This window comes from Phycodurus eques, chromosome 21 (genome assembly GCF_024500275.1).
Source record: "Phycodurus eques isolate BA_2022a chromosome 21, UOR_Pequ_1.1, whole genome shotgun sequence".
Classification (NCBI taxonomy): domain Eukaryota; kingdom Metazoa; phylum Chordata; class Actinopteri; order Syngnathiformes; family Syngnathidae; genus Phycodurus; species Phycodurus eques.
In genome coordinates, this window is record NC_084545.1 from 16,424,304 (window position 1) to 16,449,919 (window position 25,616).

Genomic DNA, 25,616 nt, shown 5'->3' on the forward strand with positions numbered 1-25,616 from the left:
ACGCTAACGCGGGCGACTCGGGGTAGACGCGGCGCCCGAGCGCAGGAAGTCGAGTCGTTCGGGCGGCGTGAGGCCTGCGCGGCGGCCATTAGCAGGAATGCGGACAGGAATGTGTGAGCGTGAAGGAGGAGGACAGCGAGGCGCTCATAAATAGTCAACATATGGTCAGCGGCTCGCCCCCTCCCCCCCGTCCGATGCTAAACTCGGCCCGCTGGCCGACACCCGACATTACGCCTTCCAAACGCACGCTAGGCGATCTATACGCGCTTGTACTTTTCCCAGGCTTCGATTTTGATGGGCGGGTGTCACTTTTGACACTTTGGACTCAAAATCCTTTTGCAGCGATTCGGGAACGATGAATGATTGCAATCGTTCTAGAAAATGGCCGACGTGGCGCCTTGCGATGCGAGTGACCCGATTGAGTTTTTGAGAAACAAGCGGTTTAATTCCGACCCCAGCTGAAGTTTATAAAGCGAACAAAACGAAACGAAACAAAGACGATCGCACCTTGTGCTTTTAAAACAACCGTAGCTTACTTCGCCTTTCAGTTGGCTAGCTTAACGCTAATGCTAAATAGCGTCCGCGCTGCAGCGCCCTAACCCTTTAAGCAAGAGATCGAACGCACAGAGTGCAGCAACACATGTAGACAGACATTCTAACAGTACTCCCGGTCATATTCTTTATCCTCTTCGACGAACGACTAATATTTGCGTCGTACTGATGATCTGAGAGGAATCGGACGGCTCAATGAACAGTGTAGCCGTCTGTCTGGCTTATACTGCCCCCGGATGGACAAGGCCGGCACACCAGGAGGAGCGGCAGTGTCACAAAAACTCTTGAATTCTTTTTAATACTACATACTTATGTGATTACTATATGGGTTTATAAAATAATATGGAGTGATGATGACATTATACAAGATTTGAAGTCACCAAAAACTGCTTTGTTAGTGTAAAGTTGATGCTTTGCCATGTTTACAACACTTTAAAAAGCCTCAAATGACGTCAGCGTCGTAACGTCTCCACGCGGGTGCCGCCCGCCGCCGCAACCGCGCGCTGGTCACGCGCTACTTTTAGCCGCTCCTTCGGCGGACACTCGATTAGGGACGGCCATCGTCATCGTCTTTCTTTTTCTGACTTCATCTCCCGCCTGACAAAATGTCTGCTCTCCTTCACATGCTCCGTCCTTCTTTTGCTCCATCTGTTGCCGTTCGTTTTCTTTTCAGTCGGCTGTAAAAACTGCCGCCTGAGCACTTCGTGGGCCAATAGTGACACCCGCGCGCGCGCGCTCGCACACCTGCCGCTGCTTCGTCACGACACAAGCGGCTCAGTGGAAATGCAACACTGACGCACATTGTGGCTCTTATCAGCAGTCATCCTCATTTCACTCCTTAGCTCTCCTAAAACAGGAAGTGAATTCCATAAAGAAAAAGTTGAATCAATCCGCTGAATTCGGTGTGTGGGTCGTTTAAATTGCGCAGTTTTTCTCACATGACGTCTTGACGTCTGTGTTTTTACATTTCTGTGTACTTTGTCTTCTGGTAAACCCCAAAAAAATCCTCTAGAAAAACCCAGCTTTCCAAATAATTTCCACATGAACTACGCACGCACGCACGCACGCACGCACGCACGCACGCACGTAGTGGCAGTTGTCGATAGTCAACCTCATTTCAAGTGAAAAGCATCAAATAGTTTTGTGTTTGTGTGTCTTAAATGTAGCCGATGCGTTTTATTTCCGTGCGCTTGTTTCTTTGTTTTGCGACAAGAAACTCGACTTTGCGACTCCTTTCGACATGGAATGTAGACACACGCGCGGGCGCGCGCACACGCGAGCAGAGCCGGAAGAGGAAGCGGCCGACTCTGGAGCGCGTCTTCCTGTGGGGGAAGCTGATCGGGAAATGGTCATGGTTTCTTCTCCGCCTCCCGCCAAAGTGCGCGCGTGTGTGTGTTTTGAGTGAACAGGTGTGTCGAGGGCGCGCTCGTAAAATGTCCTCCGCCGTCGCTGGCTACAAATACCTGTGACCTCTAACTTGGTCCTCGTGACCTTTACATGTCATTGATCAGCGGTCCAACTTTTTGGGAAGGCCAGCAGCATTCGAAGGGCTGGCAGCAAGCAGGCGCCATCTTGTGGCCACATCACATGATGGTCATGTGACACACGGTTTACTTTGTGTGTGTGTGTGTGTGTGTGTGTGTGTGTGTGTGTGCGTGGGTGCGTGCGCGCCCACACAGACATGGACAATGCCACAGAGAAGCAGGAAGGGGGCGGAGCCAATTCCGTGCTGAACGGTGAAGAGGCGGAGCTAGCGGAGGAGACTCTGCCAAGTAGCGTCAAAGGTGTGTTAGGTTACGCGTATCGTTGATTAGATCCTTTAATTTATTCATCAGTGAGATTTTTGTATGTTTTGAGCAGCTTCTGCAATTGAAAGCGTTCTGCTGATGCGCACATCTTACACTTGACAACATGGCGACAAACAGATAGCAGCTGGTCAGTTGTTGATAAATGGAGCCACTTTGCCGACCCCTCGCATGCCTTTTTGCCCAAAAGTGACTTTAATTTCCGATCAGAAACAATCGTTTTGACATTGTTTTGCGACTGACAAATGAAAAATGAGCCCGTAGAAAGGCAAAGACTCGGCCGCCCGCTCGGGCCGCTTGACCCGAGTCGCAAATATTTTGCCGAGGTTGCCGTTTTGGTTTCATGATGTCGTATACGGAAGGCTCTTCTTATTCGCGCGTCTTTTGAAATGTATCAATGCAGCCGCGCCCGAGGCCGCCAAGAACGCGGACGAGAGCCGACAGAGCCTGCGGGGCGGCGATGGCGGAGGAGGCGGAGACCTGTCCTCCATCAACGCCATGATGTCGGCCGTGATGTCGGCGGCGGGCAACATCAACGGAGAAGGAGACGCGGGAAGCGATGTCACTCCTGGACCCTCACCGAGGTCAACACAAACGCCGCGTGGCGACGTCGGCGAGCATTCACTCGTTGCCTACTGGCCGATCGCTCTTGAGCCATTTTTAGATTTCAAATGGACCAACTCCCTAAACGGTTCTCTCAGAATCCCTTTGTAGCGGTTCGGGAGAAGGAAATGAGGGATTGATTACCAACGCAGTCACTCAATTAGTCACTGATTTTCCTCCTTCTGAATCACAACAAAGGGATTCCAGATGCATTGAGGCCGCCGTAAAAATGGGAGCTCAGGAATTGACTCGCTCAATACAACCGAACCTTACTTCAAAATAGAAAGAATAGGAAATGCAGGCAGTAGGTCAGCAGTTCTGCAACTTTTTACACCAAGAACCTCCTCCAAGGTCTTCAAGTACCACCATCATGATCAACGTTAAAATACAGTATTGAGTCCTAAAAAGAAAATGCAATATTGTTGTTGTTAGCGTCTGTGACGTTCGGAGTTAATGCTAACGCAGTTAACAGAACCCTGTGCTTAAATAGGGGTAAATACAAATCTTGACTGAAATAATGATTACCTGAAGGTTTAAAAAAAGAACATGTTAGAAAACAAACGGTTCTGAACGATGAAATGCAATTGTATTTGACTTCAAAGTTAGTACAACTGAACTGCACATAACACGTGTATTACGTATTATGTGTGACGGTTTGAACATTGGATTGAGTGATGCTTTCACATACCACTAGAGGGAGCCTACTGCGAGCAGACTTGGAACGGATTTTGCAAAATCTCCCCAACATTTGATTTTCCCTATTCGTTGATTTGTCCTCCTTCCAGCCCGTCGCCCAACAAGACGCCCGCGTCGTCGGCCACGAGGGCGGCGCCCGGCCGCAACGTTCGACGCAGCCAGGTGAGCCGAGGCCGCGCCGCCGTCTCGTTCGTCCGTCAGCCCGTTGACGCCTCGCTTTTGTCCCCGCCGCCAGGACGCCAAAGACGATCACGCCGCTCACGTGTGCCCGCTTTGCGACAAGAGCTGCCAGTCGCAGCATCAGCTCACCATGCACATCAGACAGGTACGCGCGCGCACGCACGCACTTCCTGTCCGGTGGCAACGTGACGGCAGACGCCATCCTCATAAGCGCGTGTGCGCGTGTTTAGCACAACGTGGACGCGGGCGCGACGGACCACTCGTGCAGCATTTGCGGCAAATGTTTGAGCTCGGCGTCTTCGTTGGATCGGCACATGCTCGTGCACAGCGGCGAAAGGCCCTACAAGTGCAGCGTGTGCGCGCAGACCTTCACCACCAACGGCAACATGCACAGGTGAGGACACGCGCACGAGCACGAGCACTGCATCAGTGCCAGGAAGTTGGCCATGAACCCATCCTCCGGTCGACCACGGTGGAAGCACAACTTGACAGTTTTCCTGATTTTGTGGGCGGGGCTAAAAAGTATCCTCGTAAGAATCAAAGTAGTAGTACGCACATTTTTCAGCAGAGGGCGCCGGAGACAGTTGATGTCGATGAGGAACGTTCATCTTGGTCAGTTGAACTTTTTACTTCCTGTCTCGTGTTGTGACAACACAGGAAGTTGTTTATCTGCATGTTCAACTCGAAAATGATGCGTGTGTGTTTTGAACGCGCATGTGTACACACGCAGGGCTGAGTTATCATGCTTCCTGTCCTCTGATTGGCGGATGGCGCGTTGGCAAGTGTTTTCGCCTCCTCTTTCTGTCCCCTCACCTGATTGGTGGATCAAGTGCTTCGTGTCAGCTAATGTCAAGTGTAGGCCTGCTGCCTGTGCGCTTCTATGAATAGATCTTCTGTCTCCTCCTTTTCATGGACCTTCTTGGTCCTATCGTCGTCTTTTCACACTAAAGCGTTTCCCAAATTTAGTTGAGCAAAGCACATACTGGATTTGACATGACAAAAACGACAACAAAGGAAAATGTCACTTGAAGTAGGAAATAAGGACCATCTTGTGTAAATGTGGCGCATTGAGTCGAACCCTTTGCTCTTATTCTGTTGTCCGAACGGCAACCGGTTGATACACAGGTTAACGATGGACCTTCTGCCATCTAGTGGAAGAGCACTGAATTGCTCTGCCTGGCACGATATGGCGCTGGCATGGAAAGATAAATGAAGACAAATGATTTGTAGAAAAATAGGATACTTTCAAGCAACTAATCGAGTATTTCAAGAGTTCTTAATGAAGTCCGCGTGTACCCGTGTTCAGACACATGAAGATTCACGAGAAGGACCCCGCCAGCGGCCTCCTGCCCGTCAGCCCGCCCTCGCCCAACAAGCGGCGGCGTCCGTCCGCCAAGCGGCGGCAAGGCCCGGAGGACGAGGGCGTCGAGGAGCCGCCCGCCAAGAAGGTGAGCGGCGCCGCCTGTCCGTCGAGCGCGGCGAGAGCGCGGGGGTGGAGCTAGATGATGACGAGGACGACGATGTCACGCAGGCGACGGAGGACTCGGCCTCGGAGGAAAATGCCGCCGCCTTGCCGACGCCGAGCGTGCCGGCGGCTGGCGCGCGGGCCGGGGACGAGCTGGCGCTCCCTTGTCCCATCTGCTTCAAGACTTGCGGCGGCAGGCTGGAGCTGGACGCTCACATGGACACGCACCCGGACACCACGCTCAAGTACACGCACGCACGCACGCACGCACGCACTCGTGGAGCGCTGCCACTGTCCGATACTTTTAGAATCAATTATTCTGTCAATCATTCCATCAGTTACTTGAATAATCGGATAAGCATTTATTTTGCACGAGTTTATTTCAAAATCATTTTTTTCCAGTGACTCTTTGTCAACCGATTGTTGTTATTTATTTGGGAATGTTGATCAAGTCAAAGAGTAGCGATGTACTCGTTAACCTTTTGGAAAGTGAGGGCGACTTCTTTGCTACCGATTCATGAACCCGAAGGCCGCCTTCAGGTTCAACCGCATGTCAATTACACCTTCTTCATACTGCGGCTGAGAATAACCTCAAAGATTCAACTGTCGGACGATGATCCAGTTCCTGGTTTGCTTCGTCACAGTCGTTAGAAAATCGACAAAAATGCGGAGGATTGTTTTCCAAAGATATTCAGTCTGCTTTCGTGGAGGACGACAGGAATCGGAGAAGGTTTACTGTTGAAATTGAAATTGTGAGGATTTGGCCAATTAGAGTCAAACGAGGTCCCGAGTGGTTCATCGACGATCGAAATTGGATCATCGATTAGTTGTGGGATGTCGTCGTGTTTGCAGGTGCGACTTGTGCCGTCTTTCCTTCCGCACGCACCGCGGTCTGTTGCGTCACAACGCGGCCGTCCACAAGCTCCTCCCCCGAGACCCCAACGGCCAACCGTTCATCCAGACCAACCCGTCCATCCCGGCCGGCTTCAACGACCTGTCCTTCGTCGACTTCTCCTGCAAGAAGTTCGCTCGCGTCGCGCAGGTAAGCTCCGCCCCCGTCTTCCCGAGGCTCGCTTCCCGACCGTCTGACGGTTTCCGCCGCTCCAGGTGTGGTGCGAGACCAACCTTCGGCGCTGCGTCGGCAAGTTTCACCGCTTCGTGTGCGAGTCGTGCGATAAGGCCTTCCCGCTGCGCCCCGCCCTCGACCTCCACAAGAGCTCCGCCCACCCGCCTGACGCCGGGGCCGAGGAAGCGCAAAACTGCGTCCGGCGGAGTCGGAACCACTTCGAGGACGCCCCGCTTTCCCCGCAGTCCGACTTTATGGAGGCGCTGGGACTGCGGCACGTTTCCAAGGTAACCGCCGCGGAGGCCGACGATCGTTTTTTTGCGTCGAGTACATTCGCTCGACCTTCGTTCTCGGCGGTCGCAAAAACGGGCCGATAGCGGACAGCCTCTGACAATGTTTACAATTGCCTGTCTTAGAACCGAAACGCCATTTCCCGTGAAAACAAAAGGAAGTCCGACAAATCGGTTTTCGGTAGAAGCGGCGGCGCACGTCGTCGGTGAGGGGAGCAGAAAATAAAAGCGCGTGCGATCGTTCGTATCGATACGCTCTTCGCCTTCTTGTGAGCCACGCGGATTTAGCACCGGAACGAATGTCAAATCAAAGGCCGCGGCGACAAACAACAGAAAACGCAACCCAACACTTGAAGAACCCCAAGAGACTCGCGCGCGTCACGTCCGGCAACGTTGAGCTTCCGATGTGCAAACCCGTCTTACGACATTCGGCTTCCGACGCAGCGGGTCCGGCGCTTCTCACGCTGGAGAATACGAGTTGCTTATTAAGCGGGAGTTCGGTTTTTTGCTCCTCTCCGATGTGCCGTCGTCCGCTCGTCTCGGCGGGCGAGAAAAGAAAAATCCACCGACGCGTGCCAGGGTCCAGCGTACGTAGCTCGGCGGCTCGCCGACTTCCCGTACGTAGCGGTGACGTCGCGTGTGCTCCGCCCCAGGTGACGCGGACCCCCACGGAGGACGAGATCCACCAGGCGCACCTGGACAGCATCAAGGTGATCCACGTGGAGCCGCTGAGCTGCAGTCTTCCCCAGGAGCCCGCCTTCCTGGCGGCAGGTCTGACGGTGGGCGCGGGGGGGCCGACCGCGCTGGGCATCCCCCTGCTGGAGCGATCGGCCGCCGCCGCGTCCACGCTGCAGGGTCTGTCTCAGAGGGACGCCCTCAGCCTGCTGTCGCTGCAGCCCTTCCAGGCGGGCTTCCTCCTGCAGCCCGACGCCGCCGCCGTCAAACCGGGCGAGGCGGGCGGCGTGGTGGAGCTGGCCGACATCCAGCAGATCCTCAAAGTGGCCGCCGCCGCGCCCAATCAGATGGGGCTGGGCTTCGCCGCGGGGCAAGGTGGGTCCTCGCGCGCATTACACTCGCCGCCGTCATTATTGTTAACGCTCACCTTGCTGGTATAGCGCTCACCGGACAATTTTCTTTTTCCTTGTAATGGAAAAAGGAAAAGCTTTTCTTAAAAATGTTGTAAGTTCTTTTTTCCCCTCAAAGATGTCGAGAGAAATTCTTGCATTTGACTTTTTTCACGATAAGGAGTTTCATTCATCATTGGAAGACGATCGTTTGTTGTCTTTTCTTGTTTCTTTGTCAAAAGTCTTTCCCTGTGGAAACATACTTTTTTTTTTTGTTTTTTCTGGACGCAGGTCAAGTCCAGAACCAAAAGGCGTTGCCGCCCCTGAAGCCCAAGCCCCCCGTCACGCCTCGCTCCGGCCTGACTGCGACCACGCCGCCGCCCCTGCAGAGCTCGCAGCAGGCGTCGCTGGGCTGCATCGGTCCCGGCCCGCCGCCGCCCACCCCCGCCCTCTTCAAGACGCCCACCTCTTCCTCCTCGTCCTCAGCGGCGGGGGACGGCGACCGCCCGGAGACCCGCCGGCCGCCGGCCGACTCGCCGCCGGCCGCCGCCACCGCCGCGCACGAGGAGGCGGGGCTCTGCGGGAAGAAAGCAGGAAGCAAAGCGGCGGGCGCGGGCGGCGCCGACGCCGGCTCGGCCAAAGGCTCCTTCCCGTGCCGCTTCTGCGACCAGGTCTTCTCCTTTTCTGGCGTCCTGCAGGCTCACATGCGTTTCCACCTGGGCATCCTGCCCCACCAGTGCAACATCTGCGACTACGTGGCGCCCGACAAGGCCACGCTCATACGCCACCTGCGGACCCACAGCGGCGAGCGGCCCTACATCTGCCGCGTCTGCCACTACCCCTTCACCGTCAAGGCCAACTGCGAGCGCCACCTCAGGAAGAAACACGGGAAGACGTCCCGGAAGGACATTGAGAAAAACATCAAGTGCGTCTTCTCCGCCTCGCCCTACAACCCGAGCGGCGCCGTCTCCGCCTCTACCGCCGACGCCGAGACGGGACGCGGCGGCGCCGACACCGCGTGCCGGTTCTGCGGCGAGGACCTGAAGACGTACCGGGCCCTGCAGATCCACCTGCGCACGCACAACGGCTGCCAGAGGAAACCTTTCGAGTGTCGGCGCTGCGGCGCCGCCTTCCTGGCCAAGCGCAACTGCATCCACCATCTTCTCAAGCAGCACCCCGAGGTCCAGGAGCGCGAGATCGAGGAGCACATCGCCAGCGTGCGGCCCGCCGCCGACAGGCCCGGTCAGACGCGGGACGCGGCCCCGTATCACCGGGAACTAGACCAGCCTCTGGACTTCTCAGCCAAGGGGCGCGCCGCTCACGTGGCCGTCAAGGCGGAGAGGCTGTCGCCCGCGTCGGCGCTCCCGCCTCCGGACCCGCCCCTGGACCAACCCGTGGACCTGTCCATCCCCAGCAAGCGTCTCCGGCGTGACGAGGCCGACGGGCGCCGCATCGAGACGCGTCAAAACGGCGGCGACGCGGCGGAGCCGCGCGTCCCGGCCGACGAGGACAAGGCGGGGGCCGCCTCGCCTCTGGGAGGCTGCCGGTTCCCCCCCGGCTCCTCCCCCGCCCCCCTGCTCCGCCCCCAGCGCCTCAAGCCCCTCCTCCCCAAGCCCACCTCCCTCAAGGAGCTCCCCCCTCTGGCATCCATCGCCCAGATCATCCACTCGGTGTCCGCCGCCCCCGACCTGCTGAAGAGGGAGGCGGCGTCCGCGGAGGCCCGACCGCCGCCGGTGGCCGAATCGCCCTCGGACCCGCCGGGCGGCTCCGCCCCCCCGGAGACGCCGGCCGACGACGCCGTCAGGTCACAGTTTGTATTTCCTTACGTTTGGTTTGTGTAGCTCAGGAGGTATTTGGAGCTGATGCGTTCTTCTCGTGCTTGTCGTCGGGCAGGAAGAGGAACAGGAAGAAGAGCGCGAAGGACGCTCCGGTCCTGAGCGGCGCGCTGGACTTGGAGTCCAGCGGCGAGTTTGCCAGCGTAGAGAAGATGCTCGCCAACACCGACGCCAACAAGTTCACCGACTTCCTGCAGACCGGCCCCAACGACCTCTCGCCAAAGACGGCTCCCGGAGGTCAAAGTTCACACACGCACGCACGCACACGCGCGCACGCGAGGGCCGGGCCATGTGGCTTTACAGTAAAATGCAATTGAAAACAAATTTTGAAAAAGCAAATGATGCATTTTTTTTTCCCTCTTGTGGGATTTGCTTGATAGTTCCCCTGATACCAAACAAGCTTTTGAACTGTTGTGTTGTGTTGTGTTGCACCACACTGCCCGCATTTTGAAGCCTCGCAAAGGTCTCTGAACTTTTGTTGACACCGTCGAGACCAGCGCTCAGCTGCTGTCCTTCAACTTCATTGTGATAAGAAGGAGAAGCGATCGGTAAAACGGCAAAGATCGTCAAGTGGTGTGTTACTGCCTTCCCAAAGGTCTCGGTCCCGTCCTGGTTTCAGCGAGTTCTGGTCCCGGGAAGTACACGACCCGAATTTTTTTCACCGCATTATCTTCCTCGTGACTCGAAATCTGAACTACAGAAGCTGCTTAAGAAATCGATGACCCGAAAAAAAGTCTCCCGTCCCTGACGCGCCCACTTGAGGCTTACTGGCGTTTGTGTGCGCAGACGGCGAGCGAGCGGGAGGAGGCGCGGACAAGGAGGCGGGGCCGAGAGAGGAAGCGAAGACGACGACGACGGCGGCGTTGCTTCCTCAGTCCAAAGGCAAGAAGAACGCATACTCCAACTCTGTGCAGAAGATGACGTGTCCCTTCTGCCCTCGCGTCTTCCCGTGGGCCAGCTCGCTCCAGAGGCACATGCTCACGCACACGGGTACGTCCACGCGCGAACCGCCGCGCCGCCGACGCCGCTAACGCCGCCGCGTGCCCGTCCTCAGGCCAGAAGCCTTTCCCGTGCCCGCGCTGCGACGCCTTCTTCTCCACCAAGTCCAACTGTGAGCGCCACCTGCTGAGGAAGCACGGCGTCACCAACCGCACGCTCAGACGCAACGGCGTCTTCGCCAAGAAAGAAAGCGACGACGGCTCGCACGAGAGCGCAGGTTAGCGTTGCGGCAAAATGACTCCTTGAAAATGATCTGCGTTCCCGAGGTGCATATTGGACTATTCGAGCAAACAAGAAGTTGATCCACTGAAGCGAGGACAATCGTGTCTCGAATGACTCCCAAATCCCTGCCTCATTTCGACATGAAAAAAACATTTTCATTTCTCGACGGTTTGGTACGTAATATCCGAGTTTCGAGACAGGCTCTATTTGGGGTTTTCCTTTCAAAACGACACATCGAAAAGAATGATGCAATATTTCACTCTGCTTGCGTATGATCTTGAAGGATTCAAATTCATTGGTCAAATGCACCTGTACTCATTGTGTTTGGTTGAGAAAGTGGCAGGAAGCACAGGACCAGATCTTCAACCCTCTGCCGTCGAGCGCGAGAGCAGAACATTCTTCTTTCTGCCTGTCGCCGCACGTTGCCGGCATCTCCAAGATAAATGATTTGGAGTCGAGGCAGGCGCTCAAGTGAAGTTGGATGATTTTGGAACGGTCCGTGTCGGAGAGTGGAACACGCGTCGAGGCGCTTATTTTGCATTCTCGCAAGAAGGAAGACAAAGCTCACGACTTCCTGGAGCTTCTCTCACTTTTGAGGCCAACTATTTCTATTGACGTGATTCGAAGCGGTCCTCGGGCGATGTCCGCATTTGCCTTTTCCAATTGCTCAATGAACGCCAGGTGGACATGACGAGCAGGGAGCAAAGGACCTTTTGTCTTTGCAGAAGTTGCATCGCAATTCACGTGGAAGCCGACCTCGCAGCTTTTTACATAAGCAGTCCGTTGGGAAGGTTTCTTTTTCAAAATGACTCCTTCCATATTGACAATATCAATCTGATTGCTACGATGATGACGTCATTTTCCGGCCAGTAACAATCTTTGTCATGAATGTATTTGTCATTAATAGTGGAATTCTCATACGTTTATGGCCCAAATGCAAACTTGTCACACGTCCCGCAAAGTCTCCAACGAGGTTCTCCGTTGCCCTGACGTCTTTTCTGGCTCAGCGTTTGTTCTGGCGACGACAAAACGTGGCCGACGCTCCTTCGGACTACTTTTGTTTTGGCAGACGATCTGATTTCATCAAACACAAATTCGGCCCCTCAAATCATAGTCGGCCGTTATTGCGCAGGTCAGGACATTCGTGTGACACGACGTACACAAATCAATCCACCGTTGTTGACATGTTGACATTCAGTTGTGAAGACGCTGGCTGGCGACGGCGCTTCTTTATTCGCTCTTTGTTCCCCGACGTTTCCTCGTAGAGAGTCAGTCGGACGCCGAGCTGCCGGCCAATGACTCGTCACCACTCGGCCACGCCCCTCCCACCGCCCTCAATGACACGTCCCCGGAGCGGAGGAGGGAGGAGCCCGCGCCGCGCAGCCCCGCCCGCAAGCCCAGCTCAGGTGCGACCCCGGCCCCCCTCCCCCGCTCCGACTACATACGCTAATTAGCACGCTGACGAAATCATCACGGACGGGCGTTTTGTGCGTGCAGAGGGTTCGAGTCCTGTTCAAGCTTGTGAGCTTGCGTACCAGCAGGGGGCAGCGGAGAACTCGACAGAAGCGGCCAAAGAAGCTCCGCCCAGCGCCAAGGTAACCCACCGAATGTGAGACCTTCCCCGAGGCAAAACCAGGACAAACATAGATGACGTGGACGGGTGTCGGCTGAACACATTAGCAGACGGCAGACGTTTTATTTTCATCATGTCACACGATGAAGTCTCGAGAGTTGACTTGACTTTGTTTTTGTTTCAGTGCGATCACGACGACGACGACGACGACGACGACTGCCACAGCAACAAAAGTTTGGATTTGAACTTCGGCTCCAAGCTGATCGACTTCAAACTGTCGAACTCGGCCGCCGCCCCCGGCCCCGGCCCCGCCCCCGCCCCTCAGGAAGAGGCATCGGCCGCCCCCTCCGAAGACGCGCCGGACGCTCCCTCGGCCGACCCCGCCGCCAAGCCTCAGCTGGACTGGAAGCACGTTTGCGGCGTGTGCCGCAAAAGCTTCCGCTACGCCACCACCCTTGCTCGCCACGAGAGGGCGCACCTGAGCCAGGAGACTCCGCCCGAAGAGAAAGAGGCGGCGGCGCCCCGGGACGCCAAGGACGAGCCGGAGAGCAAAGAGAACGACAAGGACGAGGAGGCGGAGCGAGGGGCGGCGGCGAGGGCCGGCGACAGCGACGCCGCGGAGAGCGACGACGAGGACGACGAGGACAACAAGGAAGACGAGCGCAGCGACGAGGAGGCGTCGTCGGAGGCCAAGAGTCTGGAGGGCGGCGACACCGTCAACGGCGTCGGCGCGGCCGTGGACAAACGCAAGAAGAAGACGTGCGCCGTGTGTGCGAAAAGATTCTGGTCGCTGCAGGACCTCACCAGACACATGAGGTCACACACCGGTACGTGAAAAAGGATTTGACTCCTCCTTGATTTCTGATGGTTTTGCATATTTATCACACCAATTTGAATATCGTTTATGGCAAAGGAGACGTCCGCCATAGTTGAAAAGCCGCAATATAGGGACCATATCAAAAGATTTTCTTCATAGTTTTCTCCCTCCAACACTCCAACACATTTCAACTTTAACTCTGAAACTTATTTCAGGTTCCCTTCCATGACTTTTTAAATGTCCTTTTCAACATCTTGGATGCCCTTTTAGCGGCTTTGCAAGCAGATTTTGGTCGGAAATGCCCAAAATGTCCTTTTTCAAGCTAGTGTAGTTGGTCTTTTCTGCCGGCCGCAGTAATATATGTGGTTTTTCGCAGAGGATTGAGAACATGTTCATGTCTGTACAGTGGAACCTCCATTTAACGGACTGTTAGGGGAGGCGTCGTCCATTAAAGCCGTTTGTCCGTTAAATTGAAGTTCAATTGAAATTTCGTGGCCGAGATACACCCAGTGTATGTCCGTCGCAAGGGCGTGTTTTGAGTTCCGAACGGACACTACCGTTCTGTCTGTTAAGTCCATTTTTCCAGGTCCGTTAAATTGAGGTTTCACTGTATGTCTATGAGCATGCTGACGGGGTTTTCTTTTTTCCCGCGCAGGTGAGCGTCCGTACCGCTGCGCCACGTGCGAACGCACCTTCACGCTGAAGCACAGCCTGGTTCGCCACCAACGCATCCACGCCAACAAGACGCCCAGCGAGGACGGGGACAGGGACAGGGACAGGGACGCCCCCACGCCCACCGAAACCTGCCCCCCCTCCGAGAACGAGAGCGAGTGCGCCAAAGACTTGGACGACGCCCACACTTCGGACCCGGAGCCTGCCGGACGGACGCCCGCCCGGGCGTCGCCCGAGCAGGCCCCGCTGGCTCAGACGCCGCCCGCTGCCGCTGAGGAGACGCCTGAACTTAGCGTGACCCCCCCGGAAACCCCCCATCCCGGTCAATCAGTCGCTGATGCCAAGATAAGCAGCGACGCGCCGGACGCGGCCAAGCCGCCGGACTCGAACGTTTCCCACGAGCTCCCGGTGGGCAGGCTTTGATCCAGGGCCTGTTGGCGCGCCAAGCCCCGGCCCCTCTGGATTACACGCTGGCCAATGGGGAGCCGCCGCTGGTGGTCGTGGACTGAGTGCGGTCGGAGGACGCCGTACCTTTAACAAGTGCCTTACTACTTGTCCTTTTATAGCTTTTTAACTTTGTTTTGTCAGCAAGAAGATCAAGATGGCCGACGTGCGTCACATGACGCTTCGTGAAACTGGAAAAGATGGCGCACGGACAGAAGAACTGTCGGCGTCGCCGCCCCTCACCTTGTATGCGAGGACTTCTCAGTTGACTTTGGTTGTTTGCCTTTTTGGTTTTGTGAGGGATTTTTTTTTTCTTTTCGTTTGTAAGTGGACAAATGAAAATGTAGTTTGCTAGTTTGTGTGCGTGCGTGAGCCCCGCGTGTTCCTGTCGGCCACGTCGGCGCCGACCCGGGTCCAAATTACCTCAACAGTGTCAATCACGTCTTCCTGTTCGCCAGCAACTAAGCACAGCTAGTACTCGCGCGTCGGCCGTTTGGCTACACTAGCCTGTTTGGCGCACAACAAGTCGTAATTAGCTTTAGCTTTTAGCTCGGCCTGGCCTAAGCTTGGTAAGGGCTAGCACTACTTATCTGCAGCAAGCCGGTGCCTTCTCAACACTGAGCGTCGGTTGGACGCATCACGCGACGACTATTAGATTAGTGCAGACATGAAGATATTCCAATGATGCTAACTGAGGGAAGCGGGCCAGTTAACAAGATAACAGCAGGCGAAGCTAGTCTGCTACAAGTATTAGCACGTTTGCCCCAGAACACGCCTTCTCCGCCCCCCGTCGACTTTCTTAGTTCACACTTAAACGAATTCATATTTTAAATATCAAACTCGTGTTTGTTTTTTGTAAGTAGCGTCAAAGACAATCAAATGCAAATAGCAAAAAACTTGCTGAGATGAAACTTAAACACTAGCTTGTGTCACTGGATTCAACTTGACTTTTTTGTTAAGTGTGCGTGTGGGGGGTGCCTTTAGAGAGGAGGGGGCTCGTTTGTCCTCTCGCATGCTGCGCCTCAAATAAATCAACTCGAACACCACATGACTTCACTGCTCTGACTGACTGGACACTAACTACTACCTACTACTACTCTTAATACGAGTGCCTTCTGCAGTAGAGTACTCTGTACTTCGTACTCTCCCGTAGTACTGCTTGTATTTGAACACGATCAGAAGTTGTTTTCATCTCTGAGCGTCAAAGGCCACAATGGTGCGTCATCAAAATGACTGCTCGTAGCAACAAGCTGATGCGAATAGCATCAGGAGCTAGCCAGCTGTTAGCCCGACCGAGCTAACGTTTCATTGCAATGCGTTTGTTTCCCAAACTGTAGGTGGCGCTACTCTTGTTCTTGAAGCTCATGTTGCTCATTGGCCTTCGGGTTTCCATGTTAAAGGGACTCTTTATTTTCTAGTCACGTTTCAACAGTGACCACTTATGCGTGCGCTCGGCCGTGTGGATCGTTTGTAAAATTATTTATGTTGCGCGCGTGCATGTGCTCAGCAGTGAAGCAAAGTTTTCAAAAAGTCAAGTTAAACGAGTTGCCATGCCAAGTTGATGTTTGAAAGTTGAGTCGTGTCAATCAATCGTGAGGCCGAGGCGCATGTTGACGACGTCATCGAGTTGCGCGCACTCACGCGCACACGCAGCTGGCCGGGCTGCAAACGAGCAATAAAAGAATCCAAGGAAAAAAAAAAAAAGCTTTAATCATCAAATCTTTTGTTCTTTCTGTCAAACTGTGAACATGAACATTATTATTATTATTATTATTATGTTTTTCTCTTCTACTGGGTGACTTTTAGGATAGTTTTTTTTTTTTGTGGGTGCATGTTTAAGCAAATATGCTTGATGATTTCTGCACACACACAAACACACAAATGTCATAAATAAAATGATGTTGCTCTCAGGGTTCTTCTCAAACTTTTTGATTTGCTTCCTGAGATGCAAACTTTGATTTGTGATTTCATGTCGACCGTCAATCGATCACGCCAGCACTTGACTGTGAACACACGCGCACGCACACGCACACACAGACACTCGCGCCTCTCTCTCTCTCGCTCTCTCTCTCTCTCTCAACAAGAGGAAGTAGTCAATGAAAAGAACAAATAAAGATTGAAAACGCCACCGCCGCCTCATCCCGTCTCTTGGCCGCCATGTTTGCGCTTCTCTTATTTGTAAAAGTAGTGTAGCGGTGGTTGCCCCGGGAGACGGGAGACGGGACCCACTCGCGCTTGATGACTTTCACCTGCGGCTCGGCGAGAGGTTCGCGAGGTCTGGGGAGCGAGTCGAACGACGGCCGTGCGTCGGCAGCCGATGCCCCGGTGAACCCTTGTTACGGCCGACCGGCCAGTTAAATGGACGCTTATTGTCAGAATCAGAATCATCTTTATTTGCCAAGTATGTCCAAAACACACAAGGAATTTGTCTCCGGTAGTTGGGAGGCGCTCTAGTACAACAGACAGTCAATTTACAGAACGCGTTGGAGACATAAAGACATTGAGAAAAAACAATTGTGCAAAAAGATGCAGAGTCCTCGAGCACTTAGAGCAGTTCGAATGACTCATATTGCAATAGTCCGGTGCAATGCACAATGACCATTGTGCAAAGGGCGCTGAGACTTCAAGGAGTGTATGCGAACTATGTCATGACCGTGTAGGTACAAACAACCAGTCAACCTAGCGCGCATGTTTTTGGGGGATGTGGGAGGGAAAGCGGAGCGCCCGGACAAAGTCCACACGGGCGGGGCCGGGATTTGAACGCCGGTCCCTACAGCTGTGCGAACCAGTCGCCCACCAGTTTCATGTGTTAATATTATGAAATAAACAGCTTCAAGAATCGCATTAGAGACACAAAGGGAATGTTACTTATGTGTACGGATATGCATTTACTTTCAACGTCTGCTCGACTGACTCAACATTAGCCGTTAGCTTGAAGAAACGGCTGCTACTGCGAGCTAATCCCCGCGAGGACGTCAGACTTGCGGTTCAAATCACTCATGAGTACGTTCGCTGCGTAGTACGCCGTTCCTTGTGCAAACGAATCGCTCATCGTACGAGTACATCGCTCCTTAGCGGATCGCAAACCAAGACGTTCCACGGCCGAATCACTCGTTTCTAAAGGATCGCGAACGAGAGGGTCCTCAGTACACTTGTTACTTAAGCCCCTCCCCCTTCCTGCACGGCGCTGCATTGGTCATTCGCCCAAGTGAGCGACAACGCTGCGGATCCGCGAATCGCACGGCAGTACGTTTAATGAAGTCCCGCCCTCGCCTGCACGCTGGCTGCTCATTGGTCACGCGCCCAAGATTCAGAAAAGAGTGACAGAACGCTTCGGCAGTTCCGTTTCCGCTCCCGGCGACTCGCTCGACTCACGGCGGCGGGCGGGGCCGAGCTAAAACTACGAATCATTTCATAAACTGATTCGTTCTTCTGAACGAAACTACACTAGTGGGGGGGTCAAGTTCATGGGCGAAGAGTGGACTGTCGGCCATTGCATTTCCGCTTCCTGCTTAGAAGTTGCTGTACATTCATAAAAGTCTTCCATAAAGTGTACATTCTCTACATCGTATTTGAATCCGAAGCAGACCGGCCAAAGGTGGCGGCAGCAGCGTAACAACTAAGCTGCCCCCTGGGTGTTATTTAGCCTAACCCAAGGTTTATTACAATAGATTCCACTTCCTGTTAGTCATTCAGTTGAAGGGTTGTTTAAAATGATGCTTTATTTCCTGTTAAGCAACAAAACAAGAGAGTGCGTGTGCGTGCGCATGAAAACATGGCCGGATGTCACGGCGATGGCGGTCAGGCAGTGGCCGCTTTCATCAGCGCCTGCTCGCCAAACACGCGCGTGAAGTGAAGCACGTGATCTTCGCAGTGCTCTCCTGCAGGCGCACACACACACACAAACACAAACAAACATTTTAATGAACCACCAGGGCATCCGGGCAGTGATTCAATTAAAGGGATTCCCAACCAAGTATTGAAGATTAACATATCGTTTCGAAAGTACCATATTTTGATTGATTTAATGTGACCCTAATTTCTCTCTCTTTTTTCTCCAAAAACTGAGATGTAAATGGTGATTTCTTCACAGTTTTTGTGGGTTTTATGAGCTGGAAGCCCAAACTATGTAGAAATAAACAAATAAATACTTTTTTTTAATTGTTGAAATTGTGGGCCCTGAATCTTTAATCTATGAAAGTTTTAAGGTTTTGATTGGAATTATGGAAATAAACGTTTCCATGATATTCAAATGTTTTGGAAACGTCTGTATGTCAAAATGCCACAGTGACATACGAGCGAGCACGCTCCTAACTCAGTTTCCTCCTATAGCAAATTAATGTCGCGAATAGAAGAGTTGAAATCCATAAAAATCAACTTTTTAGTGAAATTTAGAGCATGAATTAACCTCCTTTTTTTTCAATAAAGAAAAAGAGCACTGGCTTGTATAGAGAATGTAAACTGCTTTTGTAACGGTTGTACATACTGTAGTATTCATGTCATAGACATGTGCCTCGAAGGGGGGCGGCCCCATCAGGAGCAGGAGTCGAGTTGGCCGCTTAGTCTAACGTGTGAGCGTCTGGGTGTGAATTGTGGCCTACAGCAGTTCTCATTTTGATTTTGGGTGTTGTGCTCTCCTTGCCCACCCCCCGCTTTATTCCAGTGGTGACATATCTGAAGCTTGCAAAACAAAAGTTAAAAAAAAAAAAAGTCACGGCTTGTCACTGGAAAAACTTTGAAGTCAAGTTTTGTTCGGTTGTGCGATGGGATTTTCTAACGTCAGATATGTAGCGTGCGTGCGTGCGTGCTGACCGGGGTTAAACGCCGGGTTCCCCCTGAGGCGTTGGTTCCTCTGCTGGAAGGACCTGAAGACTGTGAAGAACAACATGTCGTCTCCCGTCTGACGAGCCGCGTCCAGAAACTTCCTGGCGGACATGTTGTCGTGGGCGCCTGCACGCCGGTCGCACGCGCGCGCGCACACACACACACACACACACACACACACACACACACAGAAGTTAGTCACCATGACGACCACCACGATGCCGCTCGCCGACCTTCAAGCGAGGTCATGTGATCACGTTAGGCTTGGGCCATCGAGCCGGATTTTTGAGATTTGATTTTGTGCGGCGTCCCTAGATGGCGTGCGACAGGTTGCTGTGTGGCGCCGTTACGTACCGACGCTGCGGATGAATCTGAGCGCGCCCAAAACCTGCTGCTTGGACAGCAGAACCTCCACAATCTCGTCATTGGCTGTCGACAGACGCTACAACACGCACACGCACAAACGGCACGTGTCATTGGACGATAGAGCCGATGAAGATGACGACGTTGGGAGGAGTACCTTCAACATGTCGAGGGACAGCTGGTGGGCGGGGGGGTACGTGCTCTCCAGGGACAGAAGCAAACACGCCTGAAGGAGGTCAAGTGAAGATCAACACGCGATCGTTCGTACAAGTGACTTGCTAGCAAGCAGCTACTCGACCTTACGACCCGTTACGGGCGCCCCGGCTTTACAACGGCGCCGCCGTACGAGGTTTGGTGGATTCGGCGGACGACGACGCGCTCCCGCTCGCGTACAAGTTCGGGTTAGCCGCCCACCGCAAGGATGAAAGTCATGCATGAGAAACTGAGGAGCGCCTGTACTTGTGCTCTTGGCATTTCTTTGATTTGAGCTAAAAGGCGGCGCTAATCCACTTCCGCATTGCAGCTAGAACGGGAAGATCATCTTTTCCTCACTTGGCACTGATCGCTCTGTTCCATTTTGAAGCATTTCTCCAAACTGGATGTTCTTCCAAGATCGTCAGGTTTTCCGATCATTCTCCCAAACGCAGTTGGCGGCTTCAAATTGGTTTTCAAACGTATTATTAGCTGACACGTCTACAGTATTGTCGAAAATCACTACAGGGAGTCCTCAGTTTACGACAGCGGTCTGGAGGTTGCGAACGTTGCGTAATGGACGACTTCGTAAGAAGACGTGGTCACGCGTCACGAGAATTCACGCTCAGTATCCGGATTTTAATTTCATCGTTTCATATTAATTGGAATATTTGCTGTAATTATGAATTTACTGCAGCGTTAGCTGAGGTTACTCTGGCACATTCCGACTTACAAATACAGGTTTTACCTTGCTGGCCTCTGCAGGAACGGAACCCCGTCGTAACCCGAGGACCGCCTAACCCTGTATGTGATTTGACATGACTTTGTATGATTTGATGATTCAAGCAAAGTTTAGGAAGACTCTGGGAGTCTTTCAGGACAAACTGGAAAGAAGCAACGCAAGTGTTTCATAATCGTTGTCGTGTTAGCGTGAGTTGGGTTTGTTAGCATTGTGTTAGCGTGTGTCGACGTGACTCACGAGCGGTTTGGAGTCTGTGAGGACGTGGTACTGCAGGAACTGATGTAACATGTAGAAGAGGTTGTGCTGCACCAGCGTCTTGATCACCAGCTCGTACAAGTAATGCTGACGTCGTCCACAGACCGACACAAGAAGAGGAAATGTCAATCCAGCCGTCGCTCCGTCGATGAACACGTGCCGTGTTGTAGGATGAGGTCATGTGATGTCAGCTGACCTGCACGCTGATCTGGAAGTGGTTGAGCGAGCGAATGTACTCCATCAACACGGCGATGGTCAACTTGTGGGAGGCGCCCTGCGCACACACAAGATGTGTTGGGAATCACTCCCTGGGCCTCATGGAAAAGTCAAATCTCCTAACAACCTTTTCCTTAACCTTTGGAGAAAAGGTCATGGAGGTCCAGACGAGACGTCTCTTTTCCATCATCGCAGAGGTCAGTTTCAAACAAGTTTGACTCCACATTTCACAACTGGCGAGTATTGATTGTCTTCAGCATGAAACTACTAAGAAGCTTGAAAAAATATAGAAATAATAATAAAATATTTTGGTTGCTACTTCATGGATTTCGTATATTGCGCGGGTTGTTTGGGCTGTATCGTAACTTTTTAAATGTTTTCGTAAGAAAATACAAATTATTATGCGGCTAATGCTTCCATACCAGCAAGTATTATACAAAGGTACAAGAAACATTTTGGGGATGCTTATTATATTCGCAGGCTTAAATTACATTAAGCCTGCGATAAACGAGGAATTAACTGTATTCCACTACATGAAAATCTCGACCTAGTCATTTGGTAGTTGGGAATGACGAATGATTCGGAACGCGGTCGCTCGCTTCCGACTCTCCAATTTCTACAAACGCATTTTTAGTGGAGCGACTATCAAGGTCCACTATATAAAAAAAAATTATCCATGCGTCGTGATTGGGGAGGCGGGAAAGCGTGAGCGATTCCCAACACAGCCTCAATTGCGCTTTTGTTTCTGTTTTTATTGCAGGCTTTCCTACCTTCCTCTCTGTGAACGCCGACAAGACGTGCGTGTACATGTCCGACTGGTCGATCACCGCCTGGCTTCTGATCGGTCGCTTGTGAGCGCCGCCGCCTCGCGTGGGACCCGCCTCCGCGGCCTGCAAACGCACACACAAGGAGTGAGGCGTGTGCTCACGCGCATCGGCTGACTCCTCCCCTGTTAGTGACATCACTCACTCACCGCGCTGTAGCTTTGCTCCGCCTCCAGGAAGTCTTTGTACACCTGATTGAGTTTGTCGAAGACGCTCGCCACCACGGGCAGACTTCCTCTCTGCTTGCCTTCCACCACTACACATGCGCACACACGTTAGCATTAGCACAGGAGCAGCAAACTGTTCCCATGCTAACCGAACACCCGATGTTTATTTCTAAACAAAAACTAACAACAAAGAAGCATGCAGAGACACGTAGAGTGAGACAGGCAGAGAGATGCGTATATGAAGCGCACGTGTGTGGACAGCGAGACGTACGCTGCGAGCAGACGGACAGGATGACCATCTTGCAGTCGCTGCGGCGTAACAGGAAGTCCATCAGTTTGCTTTTGTCGTGCAGCAGCTTGACTGTCGGGCTTAACTTGACGCGAAGATACCACAAGTACCCTGTCAATCAATCCATCCATCCATCCGTCAATCTGTGCGTGTGGGTCTGGGTGTGTGTATTTGCAGACCTTCGCTGGCGCTAATGATGATGTCAGGCTGGAAGACGCTCCATGAAGACGAGTCTACGTAAAGGTCAAGTCGGACAACAAACACGCACGCACGCGCAAACACGCAGGCGCAAGGGAAGGATACACAGCTGACACGGGACAGGAAGTTGTGATGGGACCACTGCTGGACCTTTAAACATCACAAAACAACTTCATTAATGGCAATGTTGTTATTCACGTGTGCGTGCGTGCGTGCCTGCCTGAGAGTGGGATGCGACACGGCTGTATGGAACGAGCAGGAAGTACAGGCTGATGCGTGCTGATGGCGCTGTCCGACTCCTTCAACTTGATGTCGAACATCAACGACGTCTGAAACGCACACGATGACTTTTGTTAGTGGTGTCGCGAGCGTGTACACACACACACACACACACACACACCTGAGAGCTCTGATGATGGACCACCACCAGGTTGTCAACGATGTTAAGCGCAAACTTTCCTGTTGTGTTCAATTTCAACACGTGCGTCTTCTTACACGCACCCTCCCTGCGCACACAGGTTCACATTTAACACTCTGCGTTGTCAGCCAGTGTGTGTGTGTGTGTGTGTGTGTGTGCGCGCACGCATACCTTGGTAAATGGTAGAGCACCACCTCAGCACTGCCACTGTTGGCACTCCTGGAGTGATGCTTCAGGTACATCACATACAACTGACCGTAACTACACGCACACACACACAGACGCACACAATAATAACAATTATTGCAGAGGAGAACAAGGGCCGCCGCAGGAAATCGGAGTCTGTGGAGCGTCGTTGTGCTGCGTCAAGTAGGGTTAGGGTAGTTTGACGAGATGAAAAAGGAAATCATATCGAAACACGAGAACGGGTTTCACGTTTGTGATCTCACGGTGCGGTTTTTGCTTGTCGAAATCTACCGCTAGCAAAAAGAGGCGAGTGAAGGAGCGAGCGACGCTTCTGGCCAAGCAAATGGCGACAATTCTATTTCTGTTCTTGAGATTTCGGAGAAACGACTTTGGTTCCTTTGCAAACAGTCTCTCAGAACGAATTAAAGGTCAGATTTCAAAAATTCCTCTTGATACCTCAAGAAGCCCTTTCCAAACCCCGCCTGCCACTTTGAGGTGATCATATTGCATTGCGTTTCATCGATAAATCATTTCTGTCTGCAGCTATCGTCGGCCATTTTCGCCAGCTACCTCCGTTCATTCAGCGGTAGCGCGCGCGCACACTTACATGGTCGCCATGGCGACGTCTCTCTCTGACAGGCTGAGTTTGGCTGGTTTCGGGACAACGGGCAGCTCGATCTCAAACTTGGACATCTTGGACACGCTCCCGCTCTTATTTTCACACACACACACACACACACACAGTTAGATGCAGGTGCAAGGCGCAGACAAGTACACACACGTGTTGCGAGTTCGGACCCGGAAGGCGAAGGGCTGCAGGACGTTGGCCTGCACGGTGGTGGACAGCAGCATGACGGCCGTGTCGGGGCAGTACTGGTACCAGTTGACGTTGAGGCTGTGACTCTTGAGCAGTTTGACGCCGCGTTTGTCCGGAAAAACCTGAACGTAACACGCACGCACGTGTGGGCGGAGCCTGGCCCCCAAAAGGCACGCGAGCGCGGCGGTATACCTGGTAGAGCTCGATGCCCAGGTCGCTGACAAAGACGATCTCGTTCCAGTTGGTCCAGCAGAAGCCCAGCAGGTTGGCGTTCTTCATCTGAACGACACGTCGGTCAGCGAGGCTCGCCGCGATTGGTTGCTTTGTGTGAGCGGCTCACCTTGCACTCGTGCGTGAACTCCGTGTGCGGGTAGTCGGGGATGAAGTTGATGAAGTCCTGAAAGAGACCAAGTCGATGAGACAAGACGAGCAAAGGCAAAAGGCGATGCAGTCGTGCAGTCCGCTCCTACGAAACAAACTTCCATTCGAGCCGAGTGCAAACTCTTCCGTACGCGTGCAGAAAAACAGGAATGAACTTTTTTTTGTTTAGGCAGCAACACTTGAATGTTGATTGATTATGAATTCTCTTTTCTTGTATTAATAATTGTATAGAATATTTGTAACGGTGCATTTGATTTGTATATTTGAGCATGCAAGGCACTTTGTGAAGTACTATGAGAGTAAAAGAGCGAACTGATCCAAATAAACCATGTGACTCACCACAGACTTTGACGTTCTCTGCACGGCCAGAATTTTGTTCCCAATGGAGAACTTGATGCACTTGACTTCTCCTTTGTCCTCCATTCTGCCCATAAAACAAATAAGTGTCTGAATAACGCTTATAAACATGTCGTTTATCTCACGGCGTGTGACGCACCTGAAGGCAACAGAACTCTTGTCGTCCGGACCTTTGACGACCACCCCCGTGGCGCCCCCTGAACGCACCGCGAACACCTGAAGGCAGCACGAGACCACCGTCAGCTTCTTGTGATCGACAAACAACTCCAACACGTGATAGAAACGGGCACATTGAGAGATTTTCTTTCGTCAAATGATTCACGCGAGTTGCTGCCTGCCGTTGTGGGGTCGTCAGCTGACTCGGCTAATGCTAACAGGAAGCTAGTTGAAGCTGACCTGTTTGTTGGCTTCGTCGAAGAAAACATTGTTGACGCTCGAAGCGTTTTCAAATTGTACGAGATTGTCACAAAGCTCCAAGTAGTGCTCGTCGCTCATCGTGTCAAAACATCGGCTCGGTCGTTTTCCTTTCTGCTTTTACGGACACCGAAACACAACACACCCGGAAGTGTTTTGACTGCCACTTCATTGACTTCCTGTGCAGACTTTCGCAATAAAAGTGAATAGTTGATTGGACGAGCAAGAGTCACGCTTGTCTTTGAACAACATTTTTATAAGTGAAGATATTAACATAGCACAGTTGACTGGTGGTTAGCGCGTTCGCTCCACAACTGACAGTCTGTTCGTCCTGACATTGACTGTTTGTGGAGTTGTGCCCTGTGATGATCCGGTGACCAGTCCGGGGTGTACCCCACCAACAAAGATTGCGTGCCTGTCAAAATAATCACTATCCATCCATCCATCCATCCATCCATCCATCCATCCATCCATCCATTTTCTACAGTGCTTATCTATCTATCTATCTATCTATCTATCTATCTATCTATCTATCTATCTATCTATCTATCTATCTATCTATCTATCTATCTATCTATCTATCTATCTATCTGTCTATCTATCTATGTGTTTTATTTACCCAATGCCTTCCGTGGAATAATGTTGTTTTTTTAACGCTTAATGTTAGCGCGTGTTTGCGCGTGTGCGGGC

At 52.6% G+C, this 25,616-nt stretch overlaps 2 protein-coding genes across 6 annotated transcripts in view; one reads left to right on the forward strand and one right to left on the reverse strand.

Annotated features, from left to right (window-relative positions):
* Positions 1–16,399, forward strand: part of rreb1a (ras responsive element binding protein 1a) — a 35,429-nt gene extending 19,030 nt beyond the window's left edge. The window contains exons 3-20 of one of the 4 annotated variants that reach the window (XM_061666955.1): positions 2,232–2,336; positions 2,761–2,941; positions 3,746–3,818; positions 3,892–3,981; positions 4,067–4,230; positions 5,143–5,284; positions 5,368–5,546; positions 6,154–6,343; positions 6,409–6,654; positions 7,311–7,707; positions 8,013–9,525; positions 9,615–9,793; positions 10,343–10,546; positions 10,611–10,772; positions 12,043–12,183; positions 12,275–12,372; positions 12,535–13,177; positions 13,823–16,398. In XM_061666955.1, the coding sequence (XP_061522939.1) occupies positions 2,234–2,336; positions 2,761–2,941; positions 3,746–3,818; positions 3,892–3,981; positions 4,067–4,230; positions 5,143–5,284; positions 5,368–5,546; positions 6,154–6,343; positions 6,409–6,654; positions 7,311–7,707; positions 8,013–9,525; positions 9,615–9,793; positions 10,343–10,546; positions 10,611–10,772; positions 12,043–12,183; positions 12,275–12,372; positions 12,535–13,177; positions 13,823–14,262 (5,145 nt within the window). In that variant the 5' untranslated portion in view covers positions 2,232–2,233 and the 3' untranslated portion in view covers positions 14,263–16,398. Of the gene's footprint in view, positions 1–2,231; positions 2,337–2,760; positions 2,942–3,745; positions 3,819–3,891; positions 3,982–4,066; positions 4,231–5,142; positions 5,285–5,367; positions 5,547–6,153; positions 6,344–6,408; positions 6,655–7,310; positions 7,708–8,012; positions 9,526–9,614; positions 9,794–10,342; positions 10,547–10,610; positions 10,773–12,042; positions 12,184–12,274; positions 12,387–12,534; positions 13,178–13,822 lie in introns of those variants that run through there. The other 3 variants (XM_061666957.1, XM_061666958.1, XM_061666956.1) reach the window with 3 other exon arrangements.
* A 299-nt stretch (positions 16,400–16,698) lies between these two features.
* Positions 16,699–25,085, reverse strand: rmc1 (regulator of MON1-CCZ1). 2 transcript variants are annotated; one of them, XM_061666960.1, is made up of 21 exons: positions 24,909–25,085; positions 24,652–24,728; positions 24,495–24,579; positions 24,115–24,171; positions 23,967–24,053; positions 23,756–23,896; positions 23,565–23,668; positions 22,943–23,032; positions 22,754–22,859; positions 22,574–22,682; positions 22,459–22,503; positions 22,335–22,388; positions 22,138–22,266; positions 21,849–21,955; positions 21,646–21,765; positions 20,856–20,933; positions 20,642–20,746; positions 19,628–19,696; positions 19,462–19,549; positions 19,096–19,233; positions 16,699–18,164 (listed from the first exon to the last, which is right to left on the reverse strand). In XM_061666960.1, the coding sequence occupies exons 1-21, from the start codon at positions 25,005–25,007 to the stop codon at positions 18,085–18,087; spliced, it is 1,968 nt and encodes a 655-aa protein (XP_061522944.1). In that variant the 5' UTR covers positions 25,008–25,085; the 3' UTR covers positions 16,699–18,084. The 2 variants fall into 2 exon arrangements, 1 of the variants encoding a protein (XP_061522944.1); XR_009767411.1 differs by lacking the exon at positions 16,699–18,164 and having other exon boundaries at positions 19,147–19,233; positions 22,138–22,240.
* Positions 25,086–25,616: the final 531 nt, after the last annotated feature.